The sequence below is a fragment of the Psammomys obesus genome, unplaced genomic scaffold (genome assembly GCF_907164565.1).
Source record: "Psammomys obesus unplaced genomic scaffold, mPsaObe1.curated_primary_1811, whole genome shotgun sequence".
Lineage (NCBI taxonomy): Eukaryota > Metazoa > Chordata > Mammalia > Rodentia > Muridae > Psammomys > Psammomys obesus.
In genome coordinates, this window is record NW_026596158.1 from 1,086,072 (window position 1) to 1,102,488 (window position 16,417).

Below are 16,417 nucleotides of genomic sequence, written 5' to 3' on the forward strand. Positions count from 1 at the left end.
ACCAGTTCATGTCCACCCCAAGATCCCGACAGCCTTGGCGGGGGCTGCCCTGGCCTCTTCTCTTTGCTGGTGTCCATCAACCCTGTCCCATGCCTGCTGTCTGTGCCAAGGGCTCAGGTACCTGCCACCAAAATGGAGCATGCCTGGCTAATGTTGCGGCAACAGACTGCCGTGGACTTAATGGCTTAACTGTTCAAAACTTCCAGCATCGGATGAGCGCGTCAGGACAGGGTCCTTAGGACTCCATGCACAATGAGATGTTACCTGACCTTGAAAAGGACGGCTAGCCTGGCATCTCCACACTGCGGGTGAACACTGTAAGTGAAACAAGTGACCGAGGGAGACCACTATGGGCTCCTATTCCGTCATCTTTAGCGACACAGCCCACCTGCCCGGAGCCCGAAGCCTGGGTCACAGCCCAGCTCTCGATCCTCAGACACCAGAGACACGGTGCTCAGGCAGAGGGACGCCTGGAGAGCACGCTCAGACCCCACACAGGACAGAGTGTCGGGAGCCGCTGGGCCTGTCCCCAGGAGCCCTCACCGTCACTCTCCTGCTGCCTGCCAGGCTTCTCCACCTCCTCTCGGCTCGGTTACAGCGGTTGTTACCGCTGACTCCATAATAACCGCCTTGTTAACCGAGGAGGAAGCGGGAATTAGCTCATCACAGAGGAAAGGTTGTGATCCCTGCAGCGAGAGACGGGGCTCCCGGCCCTGCGTCCCGGCTGGGAAGGATGCGGAGGCCGCCGTGGCTCTCCGTGTGACAGAGGTCAGCACGCTCTCCCCGGGGGACCGGGCCCTGTGTCCCCTCTGTCCACCACGTCCATCCCTGAGACGGCAGCTGTGTAGATTAGGTTGGGTCAGCCAAAGAGCGCCGCCTGCCTCTGCCTCCGGACTACGGCCTGAGCCCCCACGCCGCCTCTTCAATGTCTGTTCCACAGAGAGTAGCAGGTGGACTAGCGGTCACCGAGGATTGCGTGTGTGCGGGCACTGCGCGACAAGCAAAGGCGAAGGTCCCAGCCCATCCAGGGCTCAGCTCTGGCCTTCCGCCGAGTGGGTTTCAGGCTTAAACCCGAGTCAGGGCACCAGGCTTGATGGCCAGCGTCTCCTCCCAGAGCCATCTCGTCAGCCCCGAAGTCCGTCTTCTGAGGCCCTTGAGAATGAGAACGGCCGAGAGCGGAGAGACGGTCCAGCAGACGCAGCGTCTGCGGCCGAGTGTGAAGGCTCAGGTCCAGATCCCTGACACCCGTGGGAAGCAGGGGCGGCCTCGGCCACGTGCCTGTGACCCTGGCACTCCGGAGGTGGGGACAGGTGAGCCCCAGGGCAAACTAACTTAGTGAGCTCTGCTTCCGGGAGAGAGCACGCCCACCTCCATGAGCAGAGGCAGTGAAGGGGGCGACACCAGATGTCCACTTACACGCTCCGCACATGGGCGCACACATGCACACACAGGCCAAACCGTAAGCATGTGCACACACACGCAGGGCGGAAATCACGTCACGCCGCAGTGACGCCCAGGGCCTCCCTCTCCTGGGGCACAGCAGAGGAGCCGGGACACCGGATGGGTTTAGAGAGCTCCCATCTTGGAAGACACTTTCAGATATACCCACTGGCACGTGTGAGCCCTGTTTTCAGTACCGCTTTGCACACAGTACAGAAGCATTTGGGATAGATAAACAGGGGGACAGCACCTCATAGAGCCCAGGCTGGCCCCAAGCTCACCAAGTAGACCAGGATGACCTGTGACTGCCCCCCCATCTCTACCTCCTGAGTGCAGGGATTCCAGCACGGGCTATCACACCCCACAAGCACACACATGGACATCCTGTTGGGAAGCCGTGGTCTCCCTGGCTCTTCAGACACGCCTGCCTAGGTGAAGGGTCAAGGTGGCAAACGGCACACGCAGACACCCGTGGATACTGTGCTTCAACAGTGGGGGTGTGACCCGGGTCAGCCCTGGCTAGCACACATGAAGCCCGGGCTCAGTCCCCAGCCCTGGATGAAGCCGGAAGTGGTGGCACCTGCCCGTCCTCCCAGCAGGAGGCAGGCAGAGGCAGCTGGACCAGGAGCTCAGGGCATCCGCAGCCCCACAGTGAGTTGAAGCCAGCCCAGGCTCCGGGAGACTGTGTGCCGTCCTGAGAGCGTGGCTTTGGGAGCGGGGGCTGAGCCACCTCCCTGAGCCACACGCCGTGTCTTCACACAGGATCCAGGAGAAAATGACACACTGCAGAGGACCCCGTCCTCCTCAGGGTTTTTGGTGAAGCAAGAGTGACTGTTATCAGAGCCTGGCACAGAGGTGCACGCCTGGAACCCCAGCATTCCAGAGGGGACAGGAGAAGCAGGACTTGGAGGCCATCAGACTACACAGCAAACTGGGGGCCAGCCTGGGCTACAAGAGACCCTGTCTCAAAAGCAAAAACAAAGGAGAGCATAGAGAAGCCCGCTGAGAACACCTCAAACCACAGAGAAGAGGCTTTTCCAGAAAGATGCCAAACAGAAATAACTAGCCCTCCAGCAGAGGCAGAAAGCAGTAGCCCAGGTTAGACCACAGAGCTCAGGACAAGCAGGAGTGTCTCTGTACAGCTGAAGTAGTGGTCTTTGCCACAACAGCAAATGGACAAGAGCCGACGCCAACACACACACACACACACACACACACACACACACACAAATGGACACACACAGAGGTCTTTCTTCATTGTGTATTTGCAGAATGTTTACAAAGAGTAAAAAAATAGACATTTTGCGGGTCTGAGTCGGAGACCCCCACACATAAATACATAGTGTAAAGATCTGTGCGTAGCTATAAATTAAGGCAGGGGAGGGGGGCTTGTGCGTCCACACAGCGCAGAATTCCGGAAGCCGGCAGGAGGTCCCAGGTCAGACGCACTGGTCTCCGCTGGCCACACACCTGAGGTCCCTTATGAGCAGGCGGAAGAGGTTGAAGGTGACAGAGGCCTCCAGGCAGCCGGGGGTCTCCTGAAAGGACAAGGCTGGCTCAGGGGCTGCTGAGGCTCAGGCCCAGGCACTGCAGACCCCGCTGTCCTCCCCAGACTCACCTTCCTCTGGGCCTCCTGGAGCCTGTGCAGCCAGCGGGAGAGGCGGCGGCTCGGGGGCCTGGGCTCAGCTGTGGGCCCAGGCTGCGTCTGTGGGCAGAGGGGGCGGCTGTGAGGCGGCTGCTGGGACACGGGGAGACCCAAGGGGCTGGAGGGACAGTGAGGAGGAGCCGGGGACCCAGGACTCACACAGGTCTGCAGCTGGGAGTGGATGTGGCTCAGTGTGTGGAGAGGCTGGTCCAGGACGGTGCCCAGGGCTGTGTCGGCCATGTTCTCCAAGACCTTCAGAGTCAGCGCCAGCTCAGCCTGCAAGGCCTTGGGGCGCTCCTGGACCTGAGCATGGCGACAGGAGAGAGAACCGGTGAGGAGCAGGGGTGGGTTAGGTCAAGGGGGACGGGAGAAGGGACAGGACAGGGGACAGGGGACAGGTGAGAGGGAGAGGGCAGGGGACAGGACAGGGGACAGGTGAGAGGGAGAGGGCAGGCGAGGGAGCCTCAACCAATGTGGTCGGGTGGTGGACGGGTCACGGGACAGCTAGTGACTTAGAGAAGGAGGAAAGAGGAGGCCCCGACCGCACCCAGATGAGAGGCCGCAGAGGCCAGGCCGTGTCCAGCTCTAACTCACCTGCAGCTGCTGCAGGTCCCAGGCCCTGGGGAAGAGGCGGGAGCTGCACCTGACATCCTTCTTAAGCAGCCACTCTTCCTGGAGAGCAAAGACACAGGTTAGCCCATACAGGAGGGTGAAGGTTAGACGGCTGCTGTGGGGCTGGGGTGGGTCACACAGGAAAAGGGAGGAACACCCCCAGAAAGACAGAGGCTAGCCGCTGCACCGAGAGCAGGAGATAGCCCTGTTTGGGAAGGGTGGAGCCAGCCGTGCTGTGGGAGAGTCTGGGGATAGCTCACTGAAGGAAGAGTGGGAATTAGCCACTGCAGGAACGGGGGGCTTAGAGCGTTACAGAAAGAGTGGGCTTTCTGTCCCCACCTGAGGAAGGGTGGAGGCTAGCTCACTGCAGCGGGGGTGGCAGTCAGCCCAGGGCAGGAAGGGCAGGTTAGCCCACTGCAGAAGGTGTGGAGCCCACTTTCATCCCAGGTAGCAAAAGGGGTGAAACCCAGAAAGGAGGGGGGGGGGCTGGGCCACACAGGAGGGAGACTCACGAGGGCGTCCTTGGCCTTCTTGAAGGCCTGCATCTCCTGAGGGGACAGGGACTTGAAGCTGTCCAGGTGGCACTCCTTTGCTTCTGGTGGGAGCCTGGTGGCCCTGGGGACAGGGTTAGCGCTGGTTCTGGTCAGCACCGCGGCCAGCAGCAGCAGCAGCAGCAGCTGTGAGAGCACCTGGCCCCCAGCTGTTTCTGAGTCACAGAGGGACAGAGTTAGGGCTGAAGGACAGAGGCCTTGGGGACACATCCCAGGCACCATCGTGGGCACTCACCTGGCCTCATGTTGCTCTCTGGGGTCTGTGAGGAGAGGAGGACTCGCGTGTGCCCTGGAGGCTGTGCCTGGGGCCTTGCTCTTGCTTGGCGTCTCGGGCTTGGGGTCCTGCCTGGTGGCTCTTGGGCTGTCGCTGTGTCCTGACTGAGGCTCTCTGTTCTTCTCTCTGAGGGGGAGTGCACGGCCATCCCTGCTCCATGCTTTTAACCTGGCCCTGTGGGCAGCCCCAGCTGATGTAGGAAAAGTGAAAACGGGGCTGACACCAGCCACCAGGGGAGCCCAGGCCGGGGAAGCCCAGAGCAGGGCGTGGTGTGGGCAGGTGAGACACTGAAGTGAAAGAGAAAGTGACAAGGACTCAGGTGTCCTGGGGCCAGGTGAGTCAGACAGTTCCCAGTGTTCAGACAGTTCAGAGCTGGGGCAGCTGCAGGGCGCAGGTTCAGGGCGCAGGTTCCTGTTCTTGGAGGTTCCTGGGGCAGATGCCCCCTGGGCTGCAGAGAAGACAGGCAGGTGCCCTACCTTCCGCTCAGGGTCCCACCCAGGAAGCAGGAGGATCCCCAAGAGCTGCCTAGATTGAGGGGACAGAGATTTGGCTGCACTTAGAGGAGACTCAAGGACAGAGACCCAGACCTGCCTGCCTCGGGAGAGGAAGTGTGCAGCTGTCACACGCACCGGAAGAACTTTTATTCTTTTTGGACCGTCAAAGGATTAGGCTCCCTAATGGCATCCTTCACCCGGTTTGGGGTCGGCTTGCTCCCTGGATTCCATCCCCAGCCCCCTGTCCCCTTCCTTCTACCAGTCTTTTTCTAATTTCATGTCACGTGTATTCCCTGTCCCCTCCTGTCCCTTCCCCCAAACGTTGCTTCCCCCCCTCCAGGCCCCCATTTTAGTTTCACGATGTGTGCCGGGCTCCCGTGCTCGGGGGGCACGGAGGTGTCTGTCTTCTCCGGGCAGGGCTGGCTCACTCACTGCGATCACACCCTGCCCGTCTGTTTCCCTGCACACTTTCTTCTAAGCGGCTGAGTGAAGTCCCGGCCTGTACGTTTCCCACGTCCTCAGTGTCTGTCTGTCTGCTGGCGGCAGCTGGCACGGTCTCCTCGTCTCGTTACTGTGACCACAGCAGCTAAGACCACGGCTGTGCAATTGTCTCTGTGGCGGGGCTCGGAGGCCCGGGGTTGCCCAGGTGTGGTGGAGCTGGGCCTACGGTCTGTTTTCTCTCTTTCTTTTTTAAGGAACTTCTGCTGGTTTCTCCAGCGGCTGCGTCAGTGTGCTGCTCAGCAGCGGATCCGGGTTCAGCTCTCCCCACATCCTCAACTGGGGTTTGTCATTAGTTTTCTTCTCTTGGGGGGAGGGGGGATTTTTTTTTTTTTTTTTTTTTTTTAGACAACTTTTCTCTGTGTAGCCCTGGCTGTCCTGAAACTCCATCTGTAGACCAGTCTGGCCTTGAACTCGTGGAGATCTGCCTGCCTCTGCCTCCCAGAGTGCCGGGATTCAAGGCAAACTCCACGGCCGCCACCGGAATTCCGATGGAATTTGCAGTGCTTCTGTAGGTTACTCGTGGTGACACGGTCATTTTCACAACCTTGATTCTGCGAGCTCAGCAGCCCGGGAGATGAGACCACCGAGTATCATCACCAGCTTATCCTCTTCCGGGTCTCTAAGTTTTTATGGTTGAGGGTTTTCACCTCCCTGGTTAGGTTTATTCTTCGGTGTGCCTTCATTTGCCTGTTTTTTTGTTAGTGGATTTTGGTTTCGGACAATTCGCATGAATATGGTGCCTCTTGCTTGCTCTCTCCCTTTCTTATCTGCTCCCATTATTTATGCCGTTCAAACAGCTGTGAATGGAAAGTCTTTCCTATTTTTTCCTCAGCAAGTTCATTATTTGCTTTAAAAAAAAAATCCTCCACTAGGAGGTGGTGGGCATGCCTGTGATCCCAGCACTCAGGAGGCAGAGGCAGGCGGAGCTCTGTGAGCTCCAAGCCAGCCTGGTCTACAAAGCAAGTCCGGGACATCCAAGTCTACACAGAGACACCCTGTCTCAGAAAAAAAAAAAACAAAAAATCCCCACCGATCGTTTAGCTTTGAGACAGGGCCTTGTGTGTCCAGGCTAGACTTCAAATCAAAATGCAGATGACCTCAGACTTCTGATCCTCCTGCCTCAGCACATGAATGCTGGAACTGGATGTGCCCCATCACGCCCAGCTCACACATGGCTGTGGACCGAACCCAGAGCCTCCTGCATGGCAGGCAGCTCTACGGCTGCTGCTGGGTGTAGTGGCCCCCGATGTTCGGTAGCTGCTGGCTCCCCTCGGGTATGCCGTGTGCCCCAGCGCCGCCGGGAGTGTTGTCCAGATCTAACGTTTCCTGACAGAGTACAGAGCGTCAGGCTGGCCTGGGGTGCTTTGAGGATAAGCGTGAGCCTCTGATCCTCCTGCCTCTGCCTCTGACTGCTGGGGTTACGAGCTTGTACTGCCGTGACCGGGAAGGTCTGCCCTGGGATGGGTGTGGCCGAGGGTCTCAGCGAAGGTGTGTGTGACGAGGACCTTCGTTCATTCATAGAGTTTGTCCCTGAGGTTCGAGGCTGACCTCGTCCAAGGTGACAGAACAGAACCCCGGAAGCATAAATGATGCCTTTTCTCATGGGGCATTTTTTAAAAATATATTTGTTTTATTTTTGTGTGTCAGTGTTTTTTCCTGCATACACATACACATCCTGGTGTATGTATGTACACCACCTGCCTGGCGTCCAAGGAAGCCAGAAGGTGGCACGGGACCCATGAATTTGAAGTTGTAGGTGGGTAGGCCCCACTGTTTGGGTCCTGGGAACCAAATCTAGGTCCTTAGTGCCCTTAGCTAGGGAGCCACTTCCGCCCTGATTCTTCCATTTCTTAAGATGCTTACTGTGCTCATTTCATGGACATTTTATGTATTTTTAATAATTTATTTAATTTTGCTTTATGTGCATCAGGTTGAAGGTATCAGATCCCTTACAGACAGCTGTGAGCCGCCATGCGGCAGCTGGGGATCGAACCCAGGTCCTTTGGAAGAGCAGACAGCGCTGTTAATCACTGAGGCATCTCTTCAGCTCCCTACTTTGTGTATTTTTTAAAGATATGCATCTATGTGAGTACTTCGTGACTAACTCATGTAGCCCAGGTTATCCCGGAACTAATTTCATAGCCCGGGCTGGTCTCAAATTCCCTAACCTCCTGCACCCAGCTCCAGAATGGTAGGATTTGGTTCTTTTCCTATGAGGGAAGCCAGGCATACAACAGCCTTCACTTAGAAACCTTTGATTAAAAGTTCACTTACTTGTCTCTGAATGGAAATGCCATTGTCAACACTGAATTCTTTTTACTGAACCATCTAATATGCTAATAAACATTGGTAGGCGGTCACCAGAGCCCCAGGGTCCAGCTACTGGTAGTCGGAGAGGTTAGCTCCCGATGTCCCTCTGTGGGGCTACCTCGAGGGCCATAGAACACAGCCCCACCTCCAGCATGGCACCAGAGAGGCCAATGCCCCTTCCCCTAGAGACTCTCAGCTTGGCTGAGACGCGGGATCCGTGTGATGGTGGTCCAGGGGTGGTGGCAGAGACCGGCTCCCGGCCTCCCCTCTCCTCACGCGCCTGCGCACACGGTGCCGGCTGCTGCTGTAGGGCCTGTCTTCCGTTGTCCCCTGGATGTGGCAGAGTGGGGCCCGCATTGGCAAATGGTGCCTGGACGGTTCGTGTAGGCGCTAGTTTTTAACTCTACTTGGTTTGGGGTTCCTAAAGCCTCTGCCTCCCTTCTAATCCGCCAGCCCTAGGCAGGCAAGAAGGAAGGTTAGAGGGGAAAGGGGACGTAGATCTCTTTACTTCTTCTTCCAGCCGGGTGGGGTTGTCGGGCTCTCTTTGGGGCGATACCCATCTCAGCTGTCAGGATCGGAGCAGCCCAGGGACCAGCAAACCAGCCCATGTGGCAAGCAGTCTTCTTCCTTTGAAGCGTTCTCTCCACCGTCTCCTCCAAGCCACCATGCCCTCCCTCTCTTCACTATACTAGCTGCAGCTGGCAAAGGCCATGTCCCTCTCCAGGCCCACAAGGCAGTTATCAGCTGTGGACAAATGAAGGCAGGTCCAGGTCCCACGGGGTCAAACTCACATTAACTGAGTTTTTAAAGAAACCAAACCCCCACTACAGGTCCCTGGTGGCTTTTGGTTGGTTGGTTGGTTGGTTGGTTGGTTGGTTGGTTGGTTTTTGAGACAAGATTTCTCTGTGTAACACTCTGGCTGTCCTGGAACCCACTCTGTAGACCAGGCTGGCTTCGAACTCACAGCAATCCACCTACCTCTGCCTCCTGAGTGCTAGGATTAATGGTGTGTGCCACCACACCCAGCTCTTCGGTGGCTTTTTTGGGCCTAGATGAGAAGAAGTTCACAGCCAACCTTCCCCAACTGGAGTAACCTTTTCAGATTATCATCTCTGGCTCCAGGCCCTGGTGTGATCTTGGCTGGCAAGACTTTACTAGCCAGTAATCTTGTGCCAGAGCTGCCAACCCTCAAATAACAAATCTGTTTCTCCTTTCCTGTGCCCTTTCCTTTGCCATAACCATAATCAGCCTTTCTATAGAAGTTCTTCCCACCAAGCTAGTTTGGTGGGAAAAGATATGCAAATCATATCTTTTCATTCATCAGAAACCTTCCAAAAGGTTTCTACTATAACTAATCCGCAGATGGAAAACTGAGTCCCTCAAACATAAATTAATTTCCCCCAAATACACAGCTTTCTCTATGTACCAGGAACTGGTTGTGTTGTTCAGTGGTAGAACTTTTGCGTAGAATCTCCCAGTGAGGGGCTGGGGTGTGGCTCAGTGGAAAAGCACCTGTCTAGAATCCCCCAGTGAGGGGCTGGGGGGTGGCTCAGGGGTAGAGCCCCTGCCTAGAATCCCCCAGTGAGGGGCTGGGGTGTGGCTCAGTGGTAGAGCCCCTGCCTAGAATTCTCCAGTGAGGGGCTGGGGTGTGGCTCAGTGGTAGAGCACTTGCTTTAATCCATCTTGAGGGGATGAGGACACGGCTGAGGAATATTGGCCCTGGCAGGTACAATGCCCTGAGTTCCAACTCCAGCTTTGAAAAAGAAAAAAAAAATTTTTTTTTCTAATGCTACAACCAGCCCAAAACCTTTATTTCTGACTGTTCCATGCTCTTGTTTCTCTATATATAGCCCTTTGTCTCCTCCATCCCTGTCTCTCTCAGTTACCTTGTTTTGTTTTCTTCCCCAGAGCTGAGGACCGAACCTCGGGCCTTGCGCTTGCTAGGCAAGCTCTCTACCACTGAGCTAAATCTCTCCAACTGCCTCCTCTTTCTCTATCTGTGTATCCCTCCACCCCACCCTCCTTTCCTATAAACATCCCAGTGGACGATTCTGTGTCTGTCTCAATGTCTCTGTTTTACTTTAAACGTTACAGCTACTACTTCTTTTCCTGATGAAAGTTAGCAACTTGTGTTCACTGGGTAAAGCTGGATAAACACAGGAAAATCTGAAGTAGTGGCGGGTCCACCTGTACCACTGCCCCCTCATCTCGGAGCACAGGAAGTCCCTGTGTGTTTACTTGTGGGTGTGTGTTCTAGTTATCAACACTGACTTGTGAGCATTCCGCGGGAGCCTCCAGCCCGGCAGCTGCAGTCAGTCTCGGATGCCCACCTCCGGGAGGTGAATCTATTTTTTACAATTTGTAGCTGTTTCTTTTCTTTACCCCCTGTCTGTGAGCAATGTCTCCCAAATTGGATCTTTGCTGTATACAGTTTGGTAGCCTGCCTTTTACCGTCTCATCATTATCTCTCATTTGCATTCTCCTACGTCTTTAATTATAGTGTATCAGTTAGGACCCAGCAGGAAACAGATGGCCCGATCAATTTAGGATAATTGGAGATGAGTTTGAAAGGGGTACCGTTTCCAAAAGGGTTGGCTAGCAGAAGAAAATGACAGCGGTGAGGTCAAGGCCCTGGGGCACTGGTAGATGCACTAGGAGGGGACCGGGGTCGTGCCATTGCCCAGCTTGTGGGGGAGAGGAAAGGGAGGAACAGATCATTTGGGGTTCTGTGAGGAGAACCGGATATCCTCTGACCCTGGCATTATGGCTTGGCTGTACTCACTGAAAGCCACAGGCCAGCCTCTGGATGCCCTGAGCCTGCAGGAAATGTGGAGAGGACAGGGGAATGTGCCCCATTCACACCGCTGCCCCCGGCTCTGGCTCTAACAGAATCAGTTAGTAGCCATCGGCTGGCACAGTGCTGCCACCAGTGTTTTCCTGAAAGCTTGCTTCTTGGTGGAGAGACAGGCAGGGAGTCACACTTTTCACTCTGCTTACTCTCTTTCCTACAGGGAACGGTGGTACAAGGCTTTAATCCCAGCACTCAGGAGGCACAAAAAGGGGGCTCTCTGTGAGTTCTAGGACAGCCTGGTCTACATAGCAAGGACAGCCAGGGCTACACAGAGAAGCCCTGTCTCAAAACAAAGCAGCGTCTTTCTCAAAGAGACAGGTTCTTAGATTTATTTTGGTGTGCTTTGCTTTTCTGAAATGGCATCTCATTAGCCCAGGCTGGCCTTGCTATGTGGCCAGGGTAACTGTGAAGTCCTAGTTCTTCTGGCTCCAACTTCCCAGTCCTGAGATCACAGACATACATCACACCCCACTGACGAAGTGCTGGGAGCAGTTTCCTGAAGGCCAGGTGGGCACCAACAACTGAGCCACACTGCTAGTCCCTGTTGTTAAGAGGGTTTGGTTTCCTTTGCTGCTATGGAGACAGGGTCTCACTGTGTATCCTTGGATAGCCTGGACTTTCTATGTAGACCAGGCTGGCCTCAGACTCACAGAGAGCCAACTGCCTCTGCCTCCCTACGACTGGGATTAAAGGCGATCGCCACAGCATCTAATCTGTCTCCAAAAAGTCATGAACAAATTTAAGTTCTTCTTTTATTACATCTTGTGTCATCTTCCAGCAATGTTCTAGCTTTGTATTTGTGTTTAGTTCCCTTATATATTTATATCTAATTTTTAAAACTTTTATTAGGACTGGGCGTGGTGGTGCATTCCTTAAAACAAACAAACAAACAAACAAACAAACAAACAAACAGATTCAGCACTCAGACAGGTAAAGGCAGGTGGACCTCTGTGATTTCTACATAGTGATTTCCAGGATAGCCAGGGCTACACAGAGAAACCCTGTCTCAAAAATAAAATAAAATAAATTTTATTACATTTGCCTGTTGTGGTATCTGTGTAAATCTGTGTACTGGAATGCCGCCACATGTGTGGTGATAAGAAGACAACGTGAGCCTGGTGACCTGAGTTCAATCCCCAGAACCCACACAAAGGTGGAAGGAGAGAACCCGTTCCATGAAGTTGTCCTCTGAACTCCATGTACATACAACATGGCAGACACGTCTTACAAACACACACACACAAATGACAATTATAAATCAAGTTTAAGTTTTGTTGTTGTTTTCAAGACAGGGTTTCTCTGTGTAGCCCTGGCAGTCCTGGAACTCACTCTGTAGACCAGGCTGGCCTCGAACTCACAGAGATCCGTCTGCCTCTGCCTTCCCGAGGTCTGGGACTGAAGGCATGTGCCCCAAATGTCCGTTCACGTTTAATTTAAAAAAAGAAAAGAAAAAGAAAAAAATGACAATCTTGGGAGGACAGAGGCAAAGATTTCTTATTCTCTGCTGTAGAAGATGTGGAGGAGCAGAGACAGGAGCAGGAGGGCACAGAGGGGACGGCAGCAGGGCAGCCTGCAGGCCAGGGAGGCTGAGGCCGGCAGACAGGCACCGAGCTGGGGTCCCACAGCTTCCGTGGGCCTAGAGCACAGCACGGCCGGTCTGTTCCCAGCGCTCAGGGGAGGCGCCTCGCCCGCAGACAGGCATGGGAGTCAGGCGTGGCGCTCTGTTCAGGAGAAACAGCGGGGCCCGGCCATCCGACATGCTGGAGCCTCGGTGCTTTCATGCCCCATCGCCTTGGCCAGCAGTGACATGGGCAAGAGGTTCCCCGAGCTGGGAAAACCTAATTGCAAGCTTCTGAGCCCCCTCAAAGCTACCAGGGACCACCCAGGGACCAGGGGCCCACAGCCTGCACATCCCCCAGCGGCGGAGGGCAGGCTGCACTGAAGCAGCCGGCACTGAGGAAGGTGTATGTTAACATACACAGGCACACAGGCACACAGGCACACAGGCACACAGGCACACAGGCACACACACACACACACACACACACACACACACACACACACACACACCTGCTTTGGCATTCTGTGCGCCCCATGCCCTAAGGTACTTAGTGAAGAAAGCGGAGCTACCGCTGGAGGCCACTCGTTAATTCTATGACACATGTTTTGTTTGAGTTTGTGCAGTGAGTTTGCTGTCCTGTCTCCAAGTGTTAACAGACTGTGGCTGTTAAACAGCCCTTTCTTTGGATACGATCATACTTATTTGCACTCTACAGATTTTTTAAATGAGCTGCGTTACCAGTTTCAAACTCTAACCCTGCTTTAGAAAGTATCTTATTGGTGGCTATGTGGGTATGTGGGCCCGTGCACACGTCCTGCAGAGGGCAGAAGAGGGCACCGGGTCCCCGGAGCATGAGTGACAAAGGCCAGGAGCTGACTGAGTGGCTGAGGCTGGGATTCGCTGTAAGCACAAGGCAGCGCCCCAGCCCCGACTCCGCCTTCTAACCAGAGCCGAACTCCAGGAAATGTCCTTCCCGAGAATGTCAGTTCCTCTGTCTAGAAAGACATTACCATCCCAGAGCAAGAGGCCCAAGCACTAGCGTGTTGCCGCCGCTCCTGGTTGGCCACCGGACTTGACGGTGAGGCCACGTCTGCACGCACGGCATCTTTGGCAGATGGGGAATAAGGCGGCGCTGCCGGGCACTGCCTCTCTCAGGGGCTTTCGCAGCGCTGAAGGCTGTGTGGGCCGCTGGGAGACGTGCTATGGACACTCTTGCCTAGCTGTGAGCCCGTGAGCTACAGGGATGGCCAGCAAGGAATACCGGGGCGCCACAGTGGCGCTGTGGAAGCCAGCTCGCTTCCGATTGCATTTAAGGTCCGCTCTCGGGAGGAAACTCACACCCCGTGCTGCAAATCTGTCCAAAGCCCAGGCTTGGGAGTCTGCAGGCCCCGGGCGTGACCTGGGCTGCTCTTCTGCTAAACGGACATGTCAGACAACCCTCGAAACCAGCGCGTCTCGGCCTGGGGGCCGAGATCCCTTTGGGGGTTCCAACAATCCTTTTACAGGGGTCACACAGCAGAACTCCTGCATGTCAGATAGCTACATTCCGATTCATAACAGCAACAAAATTACAGCTACAAAATAGCAACGAAAATAATTTTAGACACAACGTGAGGTTCGGCATTAAAGAGTCGCAGCAGCCTCGGCGTGTTGAGAACCACTGCTCCAGACCGGGGTCTCTCTACCCATTGATTAGAGGAGCTCTCGGACCTCATCAGAGATCTTCCTCTGCGAAGGGGATGGTGGTGAATACAGGAACTCACAGCTGACCACACACACACACCAAGGCTCAGGGACCTCGGGAGGAGCAGGCTGTAAGCGTCAGAGGTCGGAGGTCAGGGAGGAGCGGAAACTTCCGTCCGTGAGAGGTCTGCCCCAGTCCTGGTGGCACAGCTTCCTACATCAAACCTGCACAGTCTAGCAACCCTTCCAGCCAGGAGGAGAGAGGGGTTTACGGGCTCCACCCCTAACTGAGGCGCTACTAACGGCTGATGTTTTCTTGGGGAGAGAGGGAGTCGTTTTCTGCGGTAAATCAGGCACACGCAAGGGGATGGCCCTGGACCTAGGCCAGCACAAATCGGGCTTTAGTGGGTTATTTTTAAAAATAAGGGGGGGGGGGCTTAAAAAGGGGGGGAGCGGGAAAGCAGGGAGTGGAGCTGGGAGGGGTTAGGGGGAACTGAAGTAAAATATGATTAAAATATATTGACTAAAATTCTCAAAGAATTGATAAAAGATTATATTCAAAATGCTAATCCCTCAGCAAAGAGGTTGGAAACCGGCAGCACAAACACAGCACCCAGACAGGTGCCTGACGGTCGTGGTAGGTGATGGACCACATGAGTCTGCAAATGAAGGCCTTTTCCTGTAGTCTCTGCTTCTCCTTCAGCCCCAGGCCTGGCTGGCAGCTTGAAGGCAGGCCCTGGGCCACACCCCAGCCCTTATCCAGGGTTCTGAATGACTGACCTCCCTCTGGAACCTTGGAGGGAAGAAGAAGGGGCTGGATGAGGCCACTGTCAAAACTCAGAGGCTCCTTTTCTCCAGTTCCCTGACAGTTACGCGACCCTCAGGGCCTCACGGGTCTCTCCTCCGTGGCTCAGAGAGAACACAGCTACGCCCACTTTGTGTGTCTGATGTGTGACCCTGGGCAGGTCCGGGCAGCTCTCTGTGACTCTGCAGTTGTTTCCCCTTAAAAAAATAAAGGTGAGCAAGTCACAGTCGGTTTGAGGTGACCTTGGGTTTCTAAGACTGTGTTGACAAAAAGCCTCCTCCACAGGCAGGCGTGAAAGTGCTCCACAAAAGGGCATCTTCGCTGTGTGCTGCCTCTGATTTCGTATAGAAGGCTCCTCTTTGGGCTTTCTCTTCTTCTGCCCTGACTCTTCGCCTTCCCACAAGGCATTGCAGTGATAAAAATGCTCTCCTGGATTTTTGCCTGCTTTATTCGACCTCTCTCATTGTTGGCTTGTTTGTTTGTTTGTTTGTTTGTTTGAGACAGGGTTCCTCTGTGTAGCCTTGGCTGTCCTGGAACTCACTCTGTAGACCAGGCTGGCCTTGAACTCAGAGACCTGCCTGCCTCTGCCTCCCTAGTGCTGGGACTGGGGCGTGAATCACCAGACCTTGCTTGCCTGCTTTGTGTTGCTTGGCGTTTGTTTGACCTACCATAGACTGTGGGCTCGCTCCTACAGGCTTGTGGAAAGCCCTGGGAGGGGGCTTACGTTGTTGTGGGCTCTTGTTGCTCATACCCTAATGCTTTAACCAGGCACCCCAGATGGTGTCTGCCAATTTAAGGGCCCATTAGATCCTTAGAGAATCAAGGAAGACTTTCTGTTTTGTTATGAAGATGTTTGTTCTTATGTTTATGAGTGTTTTGCCTCTGCACTGCGGGTGTGCATGGTGCCACTCTGGAACTGGACTTACCGGGATTTCTAAGCCATTATGTGTGCGCTGGGAATTGAAGCCCAGTCCCCTGGGAGAGCAACTGCTTCCCGTAACCGTTGAGCCATCTCTGCAGCCCTCAGACGAAGACATTTGTCACGTGTCACAGGCTGGTCTGCCCCCCCACAGCCAGTGACCAAACTTGTTGCTAGGCAGAGGAATCTGGGGAGCCGGGACATGGATCAGCATGTGAAGGCTTTGGCAGAGCAGGGCCTGATCCCTGGGCCTTCTCCTGGGGATCTACCGGGCCGGTAGAAAGAAAGAGCCGATTCCCAAAAGGGATCCTGACTGGCCTCCGCAAGCACAAAGACTGTAAGAATGTGGGTGTTCGTTTGTTTGTTTTGGTTTGTGTAGGCAGGATCTCTCCACATACCCCCTCCCTGTCCTGGACCTCACCACGTAGACCAGGCTGGCCTTGAACTCACAAAGGTCTGCCTGCTGAGAGCTCGTGGGGAAAGTGTACGCCAGCACACCACACAGTATTTTCTTTGACCAAGTTGGGCACTAGCCAAGGAGGCTCGCTCCTCTCATGGCGGAAGCCGGAGACAGCGTTCAGGCCACCCCAAGCTAGGCTCTACCTCAGAGCAAACTAGCGCAACTTGGGGTCACCTCTACCTCAAACACAATTACACATGCACTCAGAAAAGCAAGGTGAGATTTGCTCACCATGGTGCCCAACAGGTCAGTTCTTCTCTATGCCCCAGGGGGCATCTGCCCCAGGAACCTCCAAGAACAGGAACCTGCGC

At 54.8% G+C, this 16,417-nt stretch overlaps 1 protein-coding gene across 1 annotated transcript; it reads right to left on the reverse strand.

Moving 5' to 3' along the window:
• Positions 1–2,852: 2,852 nt before the first annotated feature.
• Positions 2,853–4,493, reverse strand: LOC129667191 (interferon lambda-2-like). Its single transcript, XM_055594686.1, has 6 exons — positions 4,484–4,493; positions 4,210–4,403; positions 3,680–3,757; positions 3,245–3,388; positions 3,059–3,145; positions 2,853–2,978 (listed from the first exon to the last, which is right to left on the reverse strand). Exons 1-6 carry the CDS (start codon positions 4,491–4,493, stop codon positions 2,880–2,882), a joined length of 612 nt encoding a protein of 203 aa, XP_055450661.1. The 3' UTR covers positions 2,853–2,879.
• Between the last annotated feature and the right edge of the window lie 11,924 nt (positions 4,494–16,417).

Bases quoted from the DNA above. Each gene is read 5' to 3' on its own strand.
- LOC129667191 (XM_055594686.1), bottom strand. The intron at 3,758-4,209 runs GTGAGTCTCCCT...TTTGCTCTCCAG, and splicing joins AGAAGGCCAAGGACGCCCTC to GAAGAGTGGCTGCTTAAGAA. The intron at 3,146-3,244 runs GTGAGTCCTGGG...CTCTGCCCACAG, and splicing joins ACTCCCAGCTGCAGACCTGT to ACGCAGCCTGGGCCCACAGC.